General features: G+C 34.4%; 2 protein-coding genes across 2 annotated transcripts; one reads left to right on the plus strand and one right to left on the minus strand.

Moving 5' to 3' along the window:
* Positions 1 to 1,142: 1,142 nt before the first annotated feature.
* On the minus strand, positions 1,143 to 3,677 carry LOC145618725 (protein CRABS CLAW-like). Its single transcript, XM_081673491.1, has 6 exons — positions 3,573 to 3,677; positions 3,127 to 3,255; positions 2,718 to 2,853; positions 2,311 to 2,359; positions 2,088 to 2,163; positions 1,143 to 1,196 (listed from the first exon to the last, which is right to left on the minus strand). The coding sequence occupies exons 1-6, from the start codon at positions 3,675 to 3,677 to the stop codon at positions 1,143 to 1,145; spliced, it is 549 nt and encodes a 182-aa protein (XP_081529617.1).
* Positions 3,678 to 11,673: 7,996 nt separating this feature from the next.
* Positions 11,674 to 23,955, plus strand: LOC145637007 (uncharacterized). The gene is given in 14 exon segments (XM_081688530.1): positions 11,674 to 11,938; positions 13,073 to 13,180; positions 13,263 to 13,397; positions 15,294 to 15,848; positions 16,085 to 16,262; positions 16,565 to 17,081; positions 17,084 to 18,207; positions 18,510 to 19,388; positions 19,475 to 19,496; positions 19,572 to 19,790; positions 21,560 to 21,688; positions 21,821 to 22,189; positions 22,815 to 22,930; positions 23,596 to 23,955. Coding segments are annotated over 14 exon segments (4,557 nt in total). The 5' UTR covers positions 11,674 to 11,833; the 3' UTR covers positions 23,697 to 23,955.
* Positions 23,956 to 24,141: the final 186 nt, after the last annotated feature.

The raw sequence follows: 24,141 nt of genomic DNA on the forward strand, positions 1-24,141 counted from the left end.
TGGACAAGTTTATTAGTTTTTCATTTGATCCACCTTCCTCACTTGTGCCGCCTTCATTAGGCGGGCGGGCGGGGGGTCTTAATCAAATTAGACCAACATGTGAAACAATTAGATCAATTTATGAAACGAACAAGTTAGGGGGGATTGATAATATCAATAGTCCACCAGACTTATATGCATGCCATATCTATCAATCACTTCAGGTAACAATGTAAAAATAGTTTGCATAAGAATGGAAAGGGAAGTTATTGTGGATATTTTAAAATCATTTGTGGTCTTATACATCTAAAACCAACCACTAATTTTAATAAATCAATCAAAGCCTTAATTCCATAAAATGAAGCATCCAATGAATTTTTTTTTTTTTTTAAAAAAAGCACCCAATGAGAATAAGCCATTTTAATGAGCAGTTTTAACCCGTTTATTAATAGTTCACCATTATTCTAACCATTAGATTGTGGGGTCAAAAGTTATTATTAGTCTACCTTTTGTGACGATGTGACTACATAAAAAACTTCTTTTTTTTTTGTTTTAATTCTCAATTTTGGTTCAACAAAATACAATGCTATTTATGCTTCCCATGTGAAAAGTAAACTACTACGCTATTACTTCGTATTAGATATATTGAAGTGTTATGCAATGAAGTTATCGAAAAGACAGCTCAAATAACATAACTGCATAATAATAAACTTATATTGCATTTAAAGTACTTAAGTAGCTTAGCTTAAACCTTAATTAGTTACAACAAACGACTGCATTAGCAATATCATCATGCAGTTACAGGTAGTGAAACTGAAACATAATTAGAATGACAAACTTCATATTGGTCAACATAAAACAAGACGATCCGATGATCTGAATACAAAGGTGTACTAACTAATTCTCTACTTCTTTCTTACCCTACTACAACCATATATATTATAGCCGTCTGATTCGAAACAGAAGGCATCCTCTTCCCTGCATATCATGCACCAGAAAATAAAAAACACAAAGTTAGTAAAAAATACTCGACCTAGAATTACTTGTCACGTTGATGTAGTAAAAAATAGTAAATGCGAAAACTATTGTAACAATTAAGCTAAGGCAATCCATTGCGTTTAAAAGAAATGAGAGTTATTGTGCTTACGTACGAAGTATATAGTTTAATTGGTGTTGCTGCTCTCCGCAACTGGGGTGTGCGGAAGAAACCTTGCCCACTGAACATTATCACATACAAACAATTACGAAGTAATAATTATTGTACTACTACAGTACTACCTCTGTTACATATTATGTGCAACTTTTAGGTATTATTTGTGAGATATAAAATATTTCAAAGTTGCACATAATATGTAATGGAGGTGGTATTTTTTTTATTTATCATGTTATTGTTCAAGAAACAACAAAATAAACGTTTCTTCCATAAATAATTTGACCGTCTTATTAAATAAATTCTATTAACTCATAAACCTATCCATTCCGTAGTAATCTTCACACTTTGAATTAGTACCCAGTACATAGTATATAGTATATAAAAAGAGTGGATAAATTCTTTAAAATAATAATTTTGATATAATTAGGAACATTAAAAGTACAGAATAACAATCTTTGCTACTTACTAGCTAGTTTTAAAATATACTTTGTATGATAATAACAATAATGCTAAATTATATGCTATAGGCTATAGCATGCAAATAGAAATTCTTATCTAGTATCGTACAAGAACTTCTTAAAGAAATTCATAATCATCTAATTTTAGCAAAGGAATGGAGAAAATCAGTAGTTAAAAGTCGTATTTAATCCCTTAGATAGATAGTCCTATATATATATATGTTATATTTTATTTTATTTTATTTTATTGGCTCTACATTCTTAATGTCCCATGCATTAGCATATTTTTTTTTTTTTTTTTTTTTTTGGAAATAAATGCATTAGCATAAATAATACGCCACTAATTTAGTAAAATGATTACAAATTATTTACACAAATATATTTTATTAGTTTTTTTTTTTACATCTTAAAAATGTTTAATTGGATTCAAGGATTTGATGAGATTATTCAAAAACATCCTGAAAATGTTAAAAGAGATGGAAAAGTAGTTAACTTACGTTCTTTGCGGCTGTGCTAAAAGCCTCTCTATGAGGTATCTCAGGATTTGCTGCTTTGATGCGCTGAATCTCCTCCCTAACAAATCAGAAGAAGTACGCGGTTTATTTGTCACATTACTAGATCAAATCTCGACCTCAATATGACATTTAATTCCGGATATGCATGAACGAATTATGAATTATTACAGATATTGAAGTTTTAGTGTACAATTTTGATGCTTACTTCATGAATCTATTATAAGCGGATGGAAGCCTATGCTTCTTCTCAGGAGCTGCAATTAATAAAAATTCAATCCCATAAATCAATTATCACACTGTAATAACTTAGATAAATAATAAACTCATTCATTGACAAATTAAAAGTAATAATTATAAAAGACGTAGATCTAAACAAACTCTTCTGGCTAATGATCAAAAGAGCTTATAAAATCTTATTGATAATTTTCATTCTAGTAAAAACTTAAAGAATCAATTTATAAGCAAGTAACTTTTGTGTGCGACTGGCCACACCGTGCACCAAGTAACCCCTAACCGACAAATAGGCTACATAAAACACACAATTAGGCTGTATAAAAAGTTGAATCAATAAATGTAAATAGATTGAGGAAAAAAAAAAAAAAAAAAGCATACGTTTACAAACAAATGGCCTTGGAGAAACAGGCTCGGTTAAGGTGGATGACGACGAAGGAGATGGTTCGCTTTTCTTGTTGCTGTGATGGTCAATGGTGCTGCAAAAACCCCCTGGTTTCTCCAAGAAATTGAACCCCTAGCACAAACAACGAACAACACGTACAATAATTTTATTTCCATCAATATAACAATATTCATACATGCATGATGCATGCATCTTAGGCTAATTGTGCAATTAATTTCAACTTGTAGTTAGTATTAGTTTACAAATCAAAGTTTGTATGTCAATTTTCATAAATCATGAACAAAGATATATAAATTATAACTAAAATACAAAGTAATTATCTAGATAGGTCGATAATCATTAAGGGTGAAAAAAAAAAAAAAAAAAAAAAAAAAACATTATTACCTGAAGGGTGATTTGGTGGTCAAGACATTGCCCTTGGAGAGGAGGCCTAGTGCTCAGAAAAGATACATTACTACAATGCCCACATTTCACTGTTATCGTGTCCAACAACCTCTTGCACGGAATCACAACCTACACTCGAAAATTATAATAACACTTTAGTTAAATGTATATGTAACAAAGCATCTTCCGTCCAACTTTAGTTGTCACGTTACTTAAATTATACAGTCAATGAGATAAAATTCATGTCCGACAAAGTAAGCATCAATTATATATGGTACTATTGTCTAGCTAATAACATGAGAAAGTCTTTGACTCGTTGAAAACATGCATATTCTTTTCATATTGATAATAATCAATAAGTAGCTAGGTAGTTAATTAAATACTAAGCTAAATGAAATGACGTAGAAAATATGAATGGTGAGGGTTAGTCATATATATATATGTACCGCGAGGACAGTGTTGCAAAAGTTGCACCGAACATAGCAAAGATGTTCCGGAGGTGGTGGAGCCAACTCCGAGCCCACTTTGTCTTCCATCGTGTTGGTGTTCATCGTATCGTAGAAGAAGAATGATCGAAGCTAGCTAATTAAACAAGAGAGGATAAGAGAAAGATAATGTTGGTGATTGAGAATGAAAGGGAAGAAATAGTTAAAAAGATGATAGGGTAGAGATAAAAGGAAATGTGTTTAAGTTTTAAGGTATACATATATAGTAGAGGGGGAAAGCTATATATAGTTGCCTAAATGTTTATGGTGTTGGATATCGTAAAAAGTGATTTTTAGGGTTTCTAATTTGGTTATTCTTTTTGTGCTCATTTTTGCAAATTGTGAGTTTTTTAACGTACAACTAGAATGCAAGGCTTTGTATTATGATAAGCTAGCTCGATCATTTATTAGATGATTCGTTTGATTTTTTTTTTTTTTTTCACAATTTATGCATTAAGTTATTCTAATGGTCTTTTGTGATTTATATGTAAGGTAAATTATTGTCATTTGTGCCGTGATCTTGTTAAATTTGTCTTAATGTGTACTTTCTTTATATATGATTATATATTTCTTACATACAAATGCAAAATTAGTGATAAATGGTTAAAGATATGTATTGGCATGTGTGCTTAAATGATACAAGTTGTGTGTGTATAAGAACATACATGTATGAATTGTTTATAAATTAGAATACAAACCAACTTAAAAGATAGTATGAATTTATATTTGAACCAATTGTATCATGCAAGTTATATAACCATGCATGCCTGCCTATATCTTTCTTATTTGGAAGAGCTCCGCATGAGCAAAAAATGAGTAATGGTGTGTCTGTGCATGGTGCAACCGATTATACGACATTGGACACATACTCATCGACTAAGTGACTAAGTTGGTTAATTAGATCACAATCACCTATTGTTAAAGCCTTAAAGGCTTGTAATTACCCATTTTTCTACATAGTATGCACGTTGTATTACATGGTATGGTGAAAGCAGGTCATGAATTCATGACCTAATGTTAGTTTTAAGAAGGAGGGCACATTATCATAAATAAGTAATTATCAAAGGTTAGTTATGATTTGAACGTACATACTTTTACTTGGAGTAGGGTAGTTGAACATCATTGTTTGTAACAGGAAAGTGATAAATTCTCAAAATTTCATGTACAAAGGACTCCCTTTTGAGAATGGTTGTTGATAAGTAAAATTCATATTACATGTCAAAATAAATAAATAAAAAAATTACTATATACTTTCTCCCCTTCAAATCCTTCAGTACATATATAAACCCTAATAATAATGATCCTCTAGGATTTGTATGAGTTAGAATTTAAAAATTGCCCTCATAATCTCATATGTTTGACTTGAGTAGGGTGATGATTAATTATGTTCACCTTATGCTATTCAAAATACTTGCCCAAGGGTTTACAAAGTAATCATAATTCATTCTCATAAACAGTTACAATTTTTTTTTGTAGTTGTAGCTCAAAGAAATGTTCCATTAATTAAGGCAATGAAAGAATTACAATAATATAAAACTACTCTACCTAAATCATCATAGAAGGCACTATAGATAACGGTACTATGATTTTTACATATTGAATTTATTGGTTTTTTTTTTTTTTTTTTTTTTTTTTTTTTTTTTTTTTGTGGAGAGAGTTACTAATAACAGTGAGGTGGACAGGATATATATGTATATGATCTCAAGTTTTGGATAACATATTTAAGACTTTAACCAAACTTAATTGATTTATGTGATAAGACTATTGTGATCACAGACCAGCTTTAAATAAATATCTTTGCCGCTTCAAAATCATAGTCAAAATAACATTGACCAAGATACGGGGATGTGTATATATATTGAGGAAGTTACGGAGTAGCAATATCAATACGTTCACATGTGAAGGTGGCATCAAAAGACTAGTCCAAACTAAGAGCAACTCCTTTGCAACTTTAACTTGTAACAAAAGTGTGATCCATTTCCTAAATTATGTATCTATAAAATTTGAATTTCTTAGATTAGAAAAAACACTTCACTTTTTTAGTGCTTAATTAGAATAAGGCAAAGTAAAAAAGAGGGGGAGGAAAAGACAGAAAATCTAATTGATGTTGTTAGTGAGTACTGAGTAGTATCATGTTAAGAAAAAACAAAAGCATTGATTTAGACAAGTGCTGAAATCACTAGTCACCATCACTAATGAATTTGGGGAGAGCTGTGTGAAATGAGACGATTCAACTTCTAGATTACCAAATTGGAGATTTAGCCTACTTTTGCACTTTGAATTCCCAAACTTTCCTTGTTTGTATAAAATCTTACCATTAATATGAGAGGTTTGTTAGGTAATTCTACTTGTATGTAGTTGAGACTTGAGAGATAACACATTGGAACTATATTGGAGTATATAAGGAAAAATAAATAAATACTTGGCGTGCATGTTTGGCAAAATTAGCGATAAGTTGATAAGTGATTTTATGTATTCATTCATGGAAAAAAAAAACCGGCCAACTATTGTCAATTCCAAATGCTTATAATTAATGTTTAGGATTTAAAGCTATAATTGTGTAATTAAATTTTTGAAGAAACGGTACATAACGTATTTTACAATAAAAGTTACTCGAATTTCAATGATTGTTGTCCATAGTAGTTGTTAATTTAGTAGAATCATTTTAAATCTCTGATGTACTTTTTAGTAGGTCAAAACAATGATAATTTTTTTAAAATAATAGCATACTAATTATCATTCTTATTTGATTTTCAAAAGCACAATATATCAATATATGAACATTCTACAATATGATGGTTTTATAATGTTCTTTTTCTTTTTGTTTTTTTTAATCCAATATCATCATCAATTATTTGATCCAACACAACCAATCAAATTGAATTGTATAGTAATTTACTTGGATAACAATGACTTGATGATGAATAATAATCCAATAATATTTCAATTTAGTTTAGAATATCAATCTCAAGATTAAAAAACTTTACTTTGTAGCTAGCATGTTATACTTTGTACCATGCATTAAATACATACTCCGATCCGTATAAGTTATAACATGCATGTTAGAAAATCTTCTTTAAGTTTTGTGGTCGAAATTGATCTTATCTATAAAATCAGAAACAAAAGATACAAATCATTGTTATCAACCACTAAATTTTTATGATTATATGGAGTATTAGAGAAAAAAAAAAAAAAAAAAAAAACGTTCACTAAATAATATTTAATAAAACCGTAACATGGAACTGGATAGCTAACTCGGATCAATTAGATGAATTGAAACATATATGCTAGCTTGTTATAACAAAGTTCTTAATGTAATCTATTTTTCCCCTAGAGGAAACAGCATCTTTGCAACAGATGATATGAACACTTTTATGCAGTTGCTTTATAGACGAGGTACGATATTAACGAAATTGGTACTAATGATTAGATCTACTATTAAACTTGACTTTGCACATTTTCATTCTATTTTTAGAAATTTCTGAATTATTGATAAGACCTTTCTTGATCTATCTCACTTTCTTTATTATCTTTATCTGAGTAAAAGCAAATATAGGACATAAAATAGTAGCAGCACATTGAGGATAGAGTACAGTAGCAGTGAACATGACCAATTCAACTTTTATATTCCAATCTTGATGCAAATTTAATTCTCTTTTAAGTCATCTTTAAAGTGAACATATGTAGATGCTAGCTATCTTAAATATTTTTAAAAAATTTGGAGATGTAACTCAATAATACATATTGTTTCTGATTAATCGTTCTATATACCAAAAAACAAGTCTATATAGTAAGGGACGATATAGTATGGATTTACTTAGCTTGTTAAAATTAGTTACAATTGTAAAGTTACTACTACATCAGTTTCAAAATAAATGACCCATGTGTTGAGGTGAGTGCAAAGTTTAAACCAAGTTGTTTAAACTAATTTTTTTTTTTAAAAAAAAAAGAATCATTGACGCAAACGGTCCCAATTATGGTCTGTCTTCTTTAAAAAGTTTCAACTATTGATTAATTCAAGGTAGTCCAAATTTTGGGGGTCCTCAAAACGGTCTCTAACATAATTTCAACTGCTTTGACTAGTTAATTATAGTGTCACACTGTCACGTGTCTTGTGTTTCATTAAGGCCGGGCATGTTCACTTCAGCCTAATTTCAGTTCAATTCAGCTCCTAATATCCTTCTCTCATAGAATATTCATTTCAGCTTAGTTTGGTTTAGTTTGGTTCAGTTCAGTAAATATGAACAAACCCTAAGTACGTGTATTTTTTATAAAAATAAATAAATAAATAAAAAATCCTCTACCACTCTAAACACCCATCCCCTCCCTTTAATATATCTTTCTCTTTTCACTTTCAAATTTATGTATCAATTTCAATTTATTTTTATTGTATGTGAGATTCAATACTTACATGAGTAATTTGAGGTGCAAATCGCTATTTTTTTTATCCCTCTTAGGACATGTTCTTATTTACTGAACTGAACTAAGCTAAACAAAATAGAGCTGAAATGAATATTTAATGAGAGAAAGAAATTAGGAGCTGGATTGAACTGAATTGGAGCTGAACTGAACTGAAATTAAGCTGAAGTGAACATGTCTTTATTCATTGATTATTATGCTTGATTTGCAAAATGATCCAATACGAGTACTTTTTTTGCTAATTTGTTGAGATTGGGCATTTTTTTTTTCTTCTCATTTGTAGAAAATGAGAGAAAGTTCGAATTCTTGTTTATGTTTATTCTTTATTCCAATTGTGGACCATGCATAGATAAAAAAATATGTTTCTATATCATCTCACTAACAATAATACGAAGTATTAATTTCAAAATTTCAATCAAGATAAAGTTTTTTAATTTCCAAACAAACATTAATTGTACTCCCTCCGTCCCTAAATTACATTCCTGATTTCTATTTTGGGTATTCCAAAATTACATTCCTCCTTTCCATTTTTAGTATGTTTTTTTTTCCAAATATCCCAAATCAACTCTCTTTTTCTGTTGTATATTTAATGTTTTCTTACTCTTACTATCCTAATCTCACTCTTATTTTCTCTCTCCACCGTTTTTCTCAAGTTTGTACTTCCCATAACTAACCTGATGAATATGATTGATTCTTAATTTTCAATTAGAACCATGTTATTGGTCCTTTTTTTTTTGCAAAGGATTGATGACATGACATCATTAATCATTAATCTATCTTTGTTTTACTCAAAGACATCATTTAGTGTTTTGTATTTTCCATTAAAATATTTCATTATTGTTATGTGTCTTATTCTTTCCTCTTTAATTCCCGTGTAATTTTACAAACAGGAATGTAATTTAGTGACGGAGGGAGTTGTTTTTTACTCCTTTAAACAAAAATGAACAAAGCTATATGCCTCTTTCACTAACTTTAACAAACTTACAAGTTTTGGTCTAAATCAATTGAGCAAATTTTATAGCCGGCTGTATCTTAACAAAGTACAACCAATTGTATAGTGTATGGGCCAAATAAAAGTGAGTGTCATTTAATTTGAATTTTAAAAAAAAAAAAAAAATGGGCTTGCACCTTGAACTAAGGATGATGTTGTCATTTAAGGGTTATTTTTATCATTCATATTTGGCGGGAAAGCAAAAGTGCTAACCAAAGCTGGAAGAGCAATCCTAATTCAATCCACTCTTCAATCCATCCCTAGATATTTCATGCAAGTGCTTCCTTTTCCTCAATACATTTGTAAAAAACTGGACTCTATTTGCTCAAACTTTTTCTGGGGAGGTTTGGGGGAGGGAAAGAAACTCACATGGATCTCTTGGGATAACCTTTGTAAGTCCAAGGATGAGGGGGGACTAGGGTTCACTAAACATGAACACATAAACACCATCTCGCTCTCAAAGCTTTGCTGGTCCCTCTACAATAACAAAGGGTGGGATGCCAAACTCCTGAAAGGAAAGTACATTGACAGAAAGATAGTCCCAACTCCTTTCAGCAAGGGCTCTCTGAGTCTCTGGTGTGGAAGGGGATAGGTAGGGCATGGGATCACTTTGAGAAAAGCCTTATATGGAATGTGGGGGATGGTAAGTCCATTAATGTGTGGCAAGACATATGGTTGCTAAACAATTTTTTTTAGAGATTTCTTATTTGGTCCCATTCACTTTGAAAATAGAAGATTGATGTCTTTCAATGCCTTTCTCAAATCCATCCCAAACAACTTCTGGATCGGAATCTTTGCTCTCTTTTCAAATTTGTGATTCCCTTTTCCAACTCTTGCAATCAGTGTCTCTGAACAACACTGAAGACAGTGCTTACTCTTCCTGGACTTACAAAAACAAATTTGACTCTTCTCAAGCCAAATTAGCACTTCTGAATCAAAACTCAGAGGTGGATGCAGGTTTCAATTGGGACTGCATCTGGAAACTAAATACTCACCCAAAGATTAAGGTTTTCTTATGGCAGCTCATTTGGGATAGACTCCCTATTGGATGCAATCTCCATCACAGAATCACTCACATTCAATCTCACTGTCCTTTTTGCCCATTCCATATTGAATCTGCTAATCACATTTTCTACCATTGCTCAAGAGCAAGTGAAATTTGGAATTCAATCCCTCCTCCTTTTCCTTTCAATCCTATGTCTTCTTGGAAAATTTGGCTTCTCAACTATCTCAAACACTCAGATCAGCTCTCTAACTCCGTTCCTTGGAATACTTTGTTCTCCTTCATCCCGTGGCATATTTGGCTAAGAAGGAACTCATGGATTTTCACAAAAAATAAAAAACATACCTCTCTAGAAATCTGTCCACCAGTGCATATGGGCTGCTTCTGAATGCTTCTTTTCTAGCAAAATTTCAGAAAGTTTAAAGCCCCATCTCAGTGCCTGGTCTCCTCCCTCTCATCCTTTCATCAAAGTAAACTGTGATGCTTCTTATAGCCAGGTTTCCAGAGAAGTTGGTGTGGGTGCTGTTTGTAGAGATCATCTAGGATCTTGGATTGAGGGTTTTAAGTGGAAGGGTTACTCACCCTCCACTCACCAGGCTCAGCTAAAAGCACTTGAACTTAGCCTGATTTGGATAAAAGAAAAAGATTGGCAACATGTAATTCTCTGCTCAGACTCAAAGAGAACAGTTGAGGAGATAAAAGCAGAAACGACAGTTGAAAACATTCCTGCTAAGGGAGCTGCTCCATCTGGAATTTCTCTTTGAGGACAGTGGAAGGAATGTTGTAGCTGACTGTATTGCGAAAGATGCTAGATGTAACACGGAGATTATGCAGCAAATTAGCCTTTTGTACCTTCCTCCTCCATGTTGTAATGTAGCTTTTGAGAGTGAACTATGCCCAAGCTCTGTAAACTATAATTCTAACTCTGCTGGTGATGTCCCGGCCTATGCTTTTGGTCATGTAACAAATATTGATACTTTGATTTAATCTATGCATCTTTCCCTAAAAAAAAATGTAATGATGATGATGGTTGGTAGGTGGTCGTGGGTAATTGCCAGCGGTTAGTGGCGGTGGTGGTTGCCAATGGAGTTGTGGTTGAAGCCGACATTAGGTGGTGACGGGTGCATGAGGCGATGAAGAGGAAGATATATACTAAGGGAGTAAGGGCCTGTTCTCTTCAGCTTTATTTCACTTCAGTTCAATTCAATTTAGCTTTTATCAGTTCAGTTCATAATTTCCTTCTCTCATAAACATTTTATTTCAATTCAGTTTAGGTCCAATCAGTTTAGTTTAATTTAGTTCAACTCAGCTCAGTTTAGTAAACCAAAACAGACCCTAAGGATAAATAATTAACTTCGCCCTTAAACTGTTGGCATTTTAGAGTAAACATGAACATAAAATAATTTTCACTTTATGTTTGAAAATGTCTCAATTTAACCGATACAATTATCAATACAGAAATTTAATAAATAAGAAAAATTAACAATCTATGAGTATGGCTTATAAAAAACTATACCCGAAAACTATCTTGAAATAATTCGAACAAGTAAATATAATTTTGTACATGAATAATGCAAAAGTTAAATCGAAGCACTTGTAAAACTTGGAGGGTTGGAGGGAGTAAACACAACTACACAACGCATGAACATTTGGGAGGGAAGAACATTTTACATTCCCGCCATCAGAAAAACCCCAGTTTTCAAGGTTACTCATCTCTTTGCTCAACTCAACCCTTCCCCAAAAAACCTCCATTTTTCTGTCTCCTCTTTCTTCTTCAAGCTTTTGAGTTTAAAGCTGAATGCAACATCAATGGTGAAATCCGACTACGATTCAAAGTCAGATGGCCTCGAAATCCTCTCCATTGGAGCTCTATACACCGGACCTTGGGATAAGAAGTACTGGAGTTCCTCTAGGGTTTGTTCTTCTCTCTATCTTCTTCCTCAATAATTTAGCGATGTTTATAAATTTGAAGATAATTTACTTCAATTGAATGCAATTTTGAGTTTGTCGAATTGAATTTTTCTACTGGCGGAGTGAATCTGGAAAATTTCTGCTTATTTTATTCAAATTTGGATATTGGCGAGTAAAATAATCGGAATTTTGATTAGTTTATTTGGTTTGATTGAGTTTTTGAATCATTTTTGCGTCTCTAGCAAAATATTAGGTGTTGCGATTGAGTTGTTCCATATGCTTTGATTACATTGACACATTGTGAATCATGTGAAGAAAATGAGCCTGATTTGGTAGCTTAATTGTGCAATTTCGGGCTTTCGGCGGTTTGCTGACGAGTCTGTTATTGCTGAACATAGGTGCAAAGTCTTAAAAGCCGCGGAGGTGATTGACATATTTGGTACATTATTAATTGGTAGAAAACTTGAAATTGATAGAACTTTTATTTCGAATTTTATATAGGAACCGCTGGTAATGAACGTGAGTTGATCAGTAGTTTTAGATTATAGCATGAGATAACCTTCTTTTTGAAGCATTTGAGTAGGTGCTGTAGCTAGCAGATTATGCTCCGTTTGGATTGGCTCCACGAAAAGGCCATTGAATGTTTCCTTATTGGTCGCGGCCTGGCTTTTTAGTTGATCATAGGATTTGTTAAGTGCTTTGGATAGTGTTGAACTTTATAGATATGGTGTAAGACTGTAAGTAAAGTGTTAGGGACTTGGGGCTTATTTGAATGTCATTACACTTTACTAACCTTGTAATTTGTAACTCTATAAAGGTGGAAGCCTCATGAATTGGATAAGTGTAATTGAATGGTGATGATCTTGTGCAACTCTATTTTTTCTGTATTGGCAAACTGGATGTATACTTTTTGTGTGCTTGTCAATACTAGTAAGTAGTAGGCTGTAAAGATGTAATAAATGTACCTTAAAAGTTCATCCATTGGCATTGTTCGTTGAGAGATCAATGCATTTAGAAAATGGCTCTTTATTGGTGTTCGGGTTAAATAATATTTTTGTGGTCAATTACATTACATTTGTGAATGAATTCCATGCTTTTTGTCAGCTCTTATTCACAAAATAGATTCTCCATTTGTAGGGAAAAGACCGATATCCTTACCCAATTGGCTACCAAGCCCTTAGAACCCACAATGGGCTCACTTATAAGATGGAAATTCATGAGGGTTCAAAAGGGCCCATATTTCAGGTAAGTTTCTGCACTTTTTGATTCAAATCTCAATATAGTGAAATTGAGGATTAGAGCTCTTTTATGTTCCTTTCATTGGCAGATTACCTCCAATGACAAGCAATTTGGTTCTGGAGAAACACCAGACAGAGCATGGGAGAACTTTCAGAAGAAATGCTTGACTCGTATCAAGCTTTGGCATGGGAAGAGATCCTCTGGCAAAATTGATGGCGTGGAGGTAAATCTGTTTTTTTAATGTCAAATGTAGTAATTATTCTGTCCCTAGCGGCTTATGCACATATTAAAAGGATCCGTATCTCAAACCTGTGTTGTGTCCTGAGCTTGAAATGGGTCAAAATAGATCATACATCTAAGACTACATTTATTTCTTGTTAATAATGGAAGTTGTATAGACATTCGCATCCCAATGGGACTTGCCTTTGCTTGTTGCATGTTTGATGGAGCAAAGAATAGCCAACTAAGACATTTTCCATCTTATAAGTTAAATCATAGGTTGCAGGTATTCATGTACCTTAGTTGGAATATTGTGACCCATACGGAGTGAGATAAGCTTTTTCTCAGATGCACTTGCATATATTTTTAGGTATCACTTTTTGAAGCAAGAAACCAGATTGAATCATAAAGTCTGTGTATCGTGTTGTGTGCTTCCATTCTTCGAGATTTTTGTGGGCATTATGTGAAATATTAGAATGGCATTAAGGTTGAACTACACTATGCTCTATGTGGGCCTTGGGGTCGCATTGTAAGTGACTTTAAAGTGGCTCATTACAAGGATAGAAAGAGCAAATGTGCCTAGGATAAGAAACGATAGTAAAATTTTGGGACCTTTTCTGTGAGGTTCCCTAGATAGCTGAATTTTTGCCTTGGTGAATGGGCTTGGTTAAAACCATATTAGGTTTAGCCTCTTAGGCGTTAGTTGGGCTCTCAACCTATCTCATCTTGGAGGAGTGGATTGTGAATATGGTGATATCGTAACTAAAAATTTGTAGAACTTGGATGATTTGATTCAAATAAAAGAATGGGCTGTGATAGTGTGATATGATAGATGAAAATGAAATGGGTAAAGGTTACATAGGATAAGTAGGCAAAAGTTCTCCTAAATTGCTCTTTGGAGTGTTTTCTTTTGAAAATTTGAGGTTAAACATTTGCAGAATATTGGAGTAAGGTCATCTTGTGCATTTGGAATTTATCTGTAGAACCAGGTGTGTTAGGTTTTATTCTTAGGAGTGTGAGATCAAGAACATCTCTTAGTTGTGATTTTGTTGATTTTTGGCACATCTATGTCTGTTAGAGCTAAGGAGAACGATTAGGAACTTGGAATGCTTCAGCTGGGCAGTTACAAAATTTTCTTTGGTCATGCATAATATACAAGGAGAAAAATAAGCAACTTAGAGGGGAGTCTCGGAGAAGGGACTCAGTTTACTTTTCCTAAGTTTATTAATATGTGCCTCCAACATACTGCCTTAAGTATCAGAATTTCTGCTAAAAGATGGGTCGACACTTTCTTGGAATTTTGCAATTTTCCCTTAAGTTTTTTACTTGATGGAATGGGTTTTAAAATTCCTTAAGATTTACTCTAAATCACACCGGCCATATCAAAGAATGTGATTAGGAGATTCTTCTGTACAGTTTCTAGCAGCTTTTCTGCAAATGCATATTAGTCCAAATCAATTTTTTTTTTTTGGGTAATTTAACAGGTAATATTTTCTAGGTGCCTAGGGATTCATCTGCAAAACTATCTCGAATTTTTCCATCTGAGGTTTGGTGATTATACATCTTGCTTATTAAAGCAGAATTGGAAAGATGCATATCCTAGTTCAATTATTATTGAGCTTAAATTTTGAAATTTTTGTAACTTGAAACATGAATTACATTGAATGATCACGTTAGAAGCAGAAAGGAAAGACACTTTTAAGAAAATAATCATATATTATTTCATATTCTAAAATTTTATTACTTTTTAGAAGTCTTAGCCTTCTGATATTATGTCAGGAACTATAACCGTGAAAAATCCTGTGAATATTTCCCTTTTGCAATGCGTTAGTGCATTGTTTGGTATGCCACTTCTGCATGCTCTGACAATTTTGTTTCACTGTCTATGTACATTATACAGTTTTTTGGATTTAAAAATGCATTGGTCCAGAGATTACTCCGGGAGCTTGTAGCCACTGTAAATGATGCCTCTGATCGGAGTTCAGTTTTTACCAACTGTAATGAAGCTTCTCCAAAAGTTCATGACGCTGAGTGCCTTATGACACAGAAATACCCTGATCTGAGGTCATGTCTTGAGAAAACTACTGTAACTGGTAAGAGAAGCAGAACCTCTAGAGGAACAGATACAAAGTTAGCTTGTAAAAGTGGTCATGAAAGACGGCAACCTCCACATCTAGGAATTGATACCAAGGCTCTATATTCTGCATCTGGGAAGATGGACATCTGTGCTCTGAGTGATCACCATGATAAAGGGGCTTTGCAAGTAACATCAAACATGGAGCTTGGAGATAATACTTTGTTGTCAGCTCATGGGCTACCTGTAAATTCTCATGAAGTTCCTGGTGATCCAAAAACTGAATCTTGTTTAATCCAAGTGCAGAGTGAGCCTCCTCTCATGGAAACATGCGTAGCAGCTTCGTCACTTGGTGTAGACATGCCACAAGATGAGAAAGCTGTAAGCGACTGTAGTCTCTTTTAACCCCTATACTGAAAATTTGTAATTATTTTTTATAAATTAATCTCTTTTATATGCTTTGTTTTGTTATCTCTTCCCATAGACCTAAAAGCAACTTAACTTTATACAATGATAGCAGTAGAGTCTACATACTTGGAATTCTTCAGCAAACTTTCATGACATATATCTAGCTCTTATTGCTTACTTAACAAGAGAAGATTCTTAATGTTTCACAGCTTGACAGACAATGTATTGAAATCCAAGCAGTTGGTTTACCTGTGGCAACTGAAGAAGGGAGTCAGAAGGTTCAAGTTATACCTGACTTGTTAAAGCCAAGGTCTCCACTTCTGAGGGATTCCCAGGTCAGTCATGCTGGTGATCTATTTGCACCTGACTCCTCGGATACGCAGCAAGGTACTGATAGTTTATCAAGCTTGTCCACTGAATTAGATAAACATTTCATTTCTCTTAAAACAAGCTTAATCCACCTGGGTGGGACAGTTAATGTGTGTTACAATACCGATTTGCACATTCTAAAGTTATGATTAGGTATTGACTATGATCACAAAGGACCCTATTCCAATTGGTTGGTACAAGGACCTTGGGGGAAAAAAGTGTTGAAACATCTAAACTCTGTTTTTCTTTTATTTATTTATTTATTTATTTTTTTAAAATTTTAGATATTTCACTTGGTGACACAATTGGTTTCTGTGCAGAAATTGCCTGTGCTCCAAATTCTGGCAGTTATAGTGGAGAGCAGGCCATAGCAAAAATTGAACCAGTTGGTGAGATGGCGTTTTCCGAGGAGGCCATGGGATCACATTCAGAGGAAGGAAGCTACTTGAATGGAAATTCTGAAAAAAGTGATTTTGATTCTGTTGATGAAGATATAGCTAAGTCAATGATGGCACTTTTAGTTCCGCTAGCAGTTCCACTTCTTACATATTCATCACGAAAAAGGAGAAAAACTAAGCGCCATAAAAATTTACCATCTGCTGATGTCAAATCTTCTGGTATAATTCAGTACGTAAATTGCTTGTTGTCATATCTGATTTTGGACATCTGTTGGATGAATTTGAATGGTTGGCTGGACCTGATGTATTTTTTTATTTTTATTTTTAATTTCGTGCAAGTGATGATGACCTGGTTGATTTTGCAGGTGGAAAAGTTGCTTGTTCTGGTTCAAATGGACAAACAAAAGCGCATCTTTCGAGTGCAATTGATTCTGGACTATCAATGATGGAAAACCTCAAAGATGTTGTTCAAGACAGTGTAGAAAATGACCGATATGAAGATCATGTAGCCAATGAGCTACCAACTGCCGATAATGCTCAAGCAGTTGATGCCCATTTGCAGAAGGAGAAGCAAGAACCTGATAAAAGAGGGTCGTCTCCTGTACTTGATGTACCTGATTTTTCCGCTCATCAAAAAGAGATCACTGGAATCAAAGAAAATCTCAGATATGTTCCGGACAGTGTAGAAGATGATCAGTATGAAGATCGTTTAGCCAATGAGTCACCACCTTCTGATAATGCTCAAACAGTTGCTGCACCACCTTCCAATAATGCTCAACGTGTTGCTGCCCCACCCTCTGATAATGCTCAAGCAGTTGCTGCCCATTTGCAGAAGGAGAAGCAAGAACCTGATAAAAGAGGGTCATCACCCGTACTTAATGCAACTGATTTTTCCTCTCATCAAAATGAGATCACTGGATCCAAAGAAAATCTCAGAAATATTGTTCCAGACAGTGTAGAAAATGACCAATATGAAGATCATATAGCCAAGGAGCTACCGCCTTCCGATAATGCTGAAGCAGTAGCTGTCCATTTGCAGAAGGAGAAGCAAGAGCTTGATAAAAGAGGGTCGTCTCCTGTATTTGATGCAACCAATTTTTCCTCTCTTCATTATGGGGTCACTGATTTCAAAGAAAACCTCAGATATGTTGTTCCGGACAGTGTAGAAAATAACCTGTACGAAGACCATGAAGCCAATGAGCTACAATCTTCCAATAATGCTGAAGTAGTTGCTGCCCATATGCAGAAGGAGAAGCAGGAACCTGATAAAAGAGGGTCAACTCTTGTACTTGATGCAAACAAGTTGTCCTCCCGTCAAAATGAGAACTCTAAATTCAAAGAAATTTTCTTTCATGATGAATTGCAGAAAATACATGTCGGGATGTCTCAGAATGATTGTGCTCTTGCTCTTCAGTCTACTGTGCCCTGCCAATTGTCTGTTCCCCTGGATTGTGTTGCTACATGTTCCACACCAGACGATCAGTGCAAAAATGCAGATAAGAATTCAAAATCCATTGAGAATTGCTCCAAGTACACAGATCTGGAGATTATGCCTGATTGCAAAGGTAAATGACTTTTTCCTCCAACCCTTTCCTCTCTTTTTGAAAATTCAAACAGCCTTCCTGTCTTTTTGAAAAGGCAAGCCATTATACTCTTAATAATTCCAAGATATTCAGTGCTCTATGGCTAAAATTTTTATTTATAAACAGCTACTGAAATGATACGCTTAGTTAATTACTTTTGGTGCAATAAAGGAAGTCAAAGTCAAACTCCACTCTTGCAAATTGAACACTCTTTAATTTTCATACAAAAATTTATACTGATTGAATAGCTACAAACATTGATAACTTTAAACATGATTTTACAGGGCCCAGGTTTATTTCTGTACCTGAAAAGCAACAATGTTCCCCTGAAAATTTACACCCAAAAATGGATAAATATGGAGCTACTCTGTCAGAGAACATAATTTGCAGGGACATTTGGGACAAATGTGTTCCTGAAATAAATCAAAATTCTGGAAACTTGGTATCTACCAATTCTTGCCAAGATAGTGCATTAGGTGATAGTGACAGCAGCAAAGCTTTATTCAGTAGAAGTAGGATTGGAGGACATATGTCTAATTTGCAGAATGGTGATATGGAAGATGCTTTGGCTCAAGATTGTGTCTTGCAAGACCAAGCATTGCGTTTTACCTTCAGTAAGAATGATGTACAATTAACTGACGGGGGAAATTTCCACGTGAGAAAATCTGAGGCATACATTGACAAGGATAGGATTGGAAATCAACATTCTGATTCTGTATACCAGTTATCAGATCAGGGAAAAGGTTTTTCTCAGAATTGTGCATCCTATATCAAGGTAGATGAAGCTGAAATCAATCCCAGTTGTCTGAACAAACAGGATTTCAATGATCAGATAGGTGGCAGTACGAAGCTTATTGGTTGTTATTCTCATCCAATGCGTATTTCATCGGTAATGTTGACAAGAACACCCCAGGAAATCTACATTTGTGTTTCATGTGGTCTTCTGGAAGAAAAGAGAAGGGACTTGTTTCTGTACAAGCTATCTACTGTGGAACCTAGTTCGGGGAGCCCTTGTATGGTTGGTCATACGTCTACGAGCTTACCTTCCCTAAAAGATGAATTTGGTAGAGAAGTAAGTAAACAAACATGCATAAGGCCTTTTATTTTTGTACTTGTATCAGCTAGCAGGCTGAGTTGCCGTTTTCTTTTATCATCTTTATTAGGTTGCAGTTGATAAATTTGGGTTACAGTTCACGCCAGACGCTAGTAGCCTAGTTTTAGCAGACTCCATCAGGGTGCCTTACTGCAGGTTTTAACCCATACATAGTTTTGTTTTTTTTTTTTTTTTTTTTTTAACTGAAGAACTGTGATGAAATACTAACGTAATCCAAATTGCATTTGTCCAGGGAGAAAAATCTTCACTGTTTGTGTCCGCAATGTGAAACTAGCTGCTTCGAGGAGAATGCTGTAAAGATTGTACAAATCAAACTTGGCTATGTCTCCCTTGTGGTGAAGCTGAAAACAATTTTCTCTGTTCATTGCTTAATAGTTTGTGAACCTGATCGTCTGATCGCCGTGGATGAGAGTGGAAGAATCTACATATGGATTATGAATTCAACCTGGAGGTGATTTCTTGCCATCTCCCTTATCCTGCTTGAATATCATTAAATCTAGGATTCATACTTTCGGATTCTTGTAGAGAAAGAACTACTTCACTCAAGTCTAACTCACTGAGATGAAGGAATTTATATGATTATATCATTATATGCATTTGTTGTTAGGCTCGAACCTGATCTTAGTTTGAGATTGATCCTAGCTGGATTACTCATTTATCTGTTTATCTGCAATCAAACTTTTTTTCCGTATTTAAATGATTGTAGTTATACTTTCAAGATTAAAAAATACTTTCAGATCTACCCTAAATTACTACTCCCTCTGTCCAATTTAATGCTGTGTTTTGACACAGAGATTTGAGAGGTGTCTAATTTAATCTTATAGAGAGAGGCAAACTAATAAGAGAAAGTGTTGGACTTATGAGAGACAAAGGGTTGATGTGATGCAGAGAGAATAGGTTGTAAGCAAAAGTGGGGTCCACATCAGGTGGTATATTTTTGAACCATTTCCAGTTGTAGGATGATCATTTTGGAACATACCAAAATATATGTCTCATTTGCTATTAAACAGCAAATTGCTTCTTGGCTTGAACTCTGGATTATGAATGCAACTTAATTTTGCAATTAGTTGCAAAATTAAGCTAAGGGCCTGTTCTCATACGTTGAAATTTAGTTCAGTTCAGCTCAGTTAAGTGCAGTTCAGCTCCTAATTTCCTTCTCTTATAAAATATTCATTTCAGTTCAGTTCAGCTCAGCTTAGCTGAGTTCAGTCAATGAGAACAGGCCCTAAGCTTGTTACCTAAAAAGAAGCTTGAAACAGGATTTTGGCTTTTGATCAATGAGCTACTGTAATATGTTATGAGCTCTGCATAACAAGCTAAAAACAGGAAAATCTAAAGAATAATGTATTTGCGACAGGAATAGGGTAGAATTATGTTAGTCAAAATAGATTTTTTGTGATATAGCTGGATCTAATAAACTTTTGTTGGAGAAATTTATTGCTCTTTCTGATATAATGATATAATAGTGAGCAACGATCCAGTTGAGAAGATTCATATCAAACCTGACACCTAGGAAGAGGGGCTGGTGATGATATTTGATCCACGGCAACTGAAAATGCCCCCATGTTCATCTTGTATATACCAACTTAAGAAGTAAAAAATTAGCTTGTATGTCGTATCCCAGAAAAGCAAAACCTTTCACCTCTTCCTTACCTCCTACGGCTAGTTAAGGGGATTACCCCCCATATTAGATTTTATGGTGAGGTCGTGCAGCTTCTGTAATATCCATGTCTCCTAGTACATGAGCAGGTGCTGGTGGCAGCTGAGATGCTAGTGCTGTCAAATTGGTAGGTCACATAGTCTGTTACTCTGTTAGGGATGTATTGTCCCACATTGAGGAAGTTACATTGGTTGAATAGGGTTGCAGCCCCTCAGGATTTCTACTGAAGCTCATTTACCTTGTTGGATTAAGTAAATAACCAACAGCCAGCCAAGAGTCTCAATTTAGGTATCAGCAGGATCAATCTAAAAACAAGAAACGGGCTTTGAACGGAAATATTTTTCTTAATCTTTTGGTGGAGTGCGAATATTTGCTGTATGACTGCTTTTTAATTCAATTATAGCATCCAGTGTTACTATGCCAAGGATGTTTGCAATTTGAACAGTTATGACTTATGAGTCTACACATTGTATTTTTATTCAATCATCGCAAACTCTTTTATTGTAATTGGACAAATTTACTTTTTGTTAGTAATTCCAATCATCTTTAATCACTTGCAGTGAACAGACAGAGGTATATGTTATACCAAGCTATGACTTTCTCCCATCTCGCATTGTAGAGTTGAAGAGAATTCCTAAATCAGCTTCTATGGTGGTTGGGCATAATGGTTACGGAGAATTTAGTCTGTGGTACGCAATAATTTTAATGAACAAGAAATTTTAAAGCTTTGTTTGTCAAGAGCGTTTTTAGCCACAAGTTGAAAACATTTTTAAGTGCAGAAAAATAATTGCTCATTATGTTTTTGTTTTGTATTTTGCAAGGGACATAATCAAGCGCACTCTTGTATCACAATTTTCTGCTTCAGCAAGTTCAGTTATCGATTTTCTACCAGTAAGTTTGTTTAGATACCCAAGCAAGGGCCTGTCTCATGACAAAGTTGTCATAGAGGATTGTGTAAGGAATCTTAAGAAAGCAACTATGTTGTGGTTCTCAAGGCATGATGTAGCAAATATCTCATGCCCAATGGAAGGTGAAGATACTGCTATCTGGCTTCTTTTATGCACTTCATCAGACACTCATGCTCAAAATTCTTTCAACTCAAGTAATCACCATTTGAACTCGGATGGATGTTGGAGGCTTGGTTTGTTGATGAAAAATGTGGTGACTTTGGGAGCTGCTCTTAATTCAAGGTACTCTTTTGGATTCAAAAGTCTTGGTAGTTTTATTATGCTTCATCTTAATGTTGCACGCTACCAATTACCAAATCTCAACTGAACTTCAATTCTCAGACTGAGTCTGAGCCATTTGCATTCACCATTAAAAATTTCATAGGCAATATCACATTATTTCATAAAGTGCTAGGCAAGTCGGATGTATATCTGATAAAGGGCCTATATGAAATAGCCTCTTTGCAGTCTTAGGGGAGTAAGGCCGCATATGCTTCTGCCCCCTCTTCCCTTTCTTTCCTAGTCTTATTATAGTTACTCAATTAGTAAAGCTGAATTATGTTGCTAGAACTTAGTTTAAGTGGCCCTCCAACATTAGTTTCTGACTCAAGAGGCATTATCCTTTCCAGTCCCAATATATCTTTTCATTATCTTGCTAGTTATTCCCTTATCTGCTTATTCGAAGTTGATTATGGTTTTGTGAATCTGCCAAGTGGTGTAAAAACAAAACTACATGTATGTATTGCAAAAATACTTGTATAAAGAAAATAGAAATTTGAACTCAATGCTAACCTTAAGAGTCCTTTTTGTCTCACTTACTGCGACAACTAAGTTCCATTTCAAAACTAAGTTGGTTATTGTGTTCCAGCATTACTGCAATTGGTACATCATCAGGCACTGGAATCATTGGTACCCAAGGAGGACATGTGTATACATGGGAGTTGGCCACAGGAAGAAAACTTGAAGCCTTACATGATCTTGAAGGTATGGTCCTTTAAGAAAGTTGTATCTTTCGTTAGTGATAGTTGATACATCTGAATTGTGGTGCAATGTTGATGTGTTTTTAGCATCTAGTTTGGTTCAAATTTAAGTTTATAACCAAGTTGCTGTCGTATAGTGTCAGACATTTTACCCTGTCCTGACTTTGATGAATCATCTAGCACTGTTTTTTCCAAGTCCATTTTCATTCTGTCCATCATTGGCGGATCATTGGAATCCTTGAAGAGTGAATAGTAAAACATTTGTTGCCTTATAGACTTCCATGTATAAGGGGCCTTTTACTGCACCCTAACTATTTCAAGTATAATCTAAAAACTATGTAAGAACTATTGAATCACAACATTGAAGTGAAAATTTTCCAGTTTGCCAACTCACACTCCAACGTCCATTAAGCACAAATTATCTGCCACCTATGAGATGCGGCTTGACACTGGGATTGTCATCATGATACCGGCACTGCTTGGATTTACTATGTTTTGATTTTAGCATCTATGTAAATATTGTTGTGAATTGATTTTTGAAGTTAGACAACATCATCTCTGTAGTAATTCATTGTTTTAATGGGAAGTTTGTTACTGTTTTTTTAACCTTACATATTTTTTTTCCTGGATGATTTATCAAATTAATTACTCGTCCATTTTCGTTCTCAGGCAAGGAAGTCTTGCATATTGCTACTACTGATGAGTCAACCTCATCTGCTGTGGCTGTAGCCGGAGATGGTGGTCAGTTGTGCGTTTATCTACGCTCTTGAAATCTTGTGAATAATCATACATGCATATATTTTGTCTGCTAAAGCAATTTCCTACACACTACAAATGTATTGGATATGTACTGTGATAATGATACACCTGGTTGTGCTGGTGCATAATACCCTCATGATGGCTAGCCATGGTTGCTCGTGCTGTTCAGTTGCCAAACCAGAAATTGCACTGAGTTCAATCACTGTTGAGTTCTGCACAGCTTAAGGAAGAAAGGGACAGAGGCTGCATATAAGTAGTCAGCTAAAACTGGTTGTTCTCTGAAGCAAAAGACAGGAACTAACCTACCAATCTTTTTTTTTTTTTATCCTAGGAACAGGATACCAGGTTTCATGTGCATTAGATGTAAATCAACATATCATAATGTAAATTTTATTCTTTTGGAAATTCTTTCCTTGTAAATGTAATGAACACATCATTAAAATGACCCCCTTTTTG

This window comes from Chenopodium album, chromosome 1 (genome assembly GCF_948465745.1).
Source record: "Chenopodium album chromosome 1, dcCheAlbu1.1, whole genome shotgun sequence".
NCBI classification, from domain to species: domain Eukaryota; kingdom Viridiplantae; phylum Streptophyta; class Magnoliopsida; order Caryophyllales; family Amaranthaceae; genus Chenopodium; species Chenopodium album.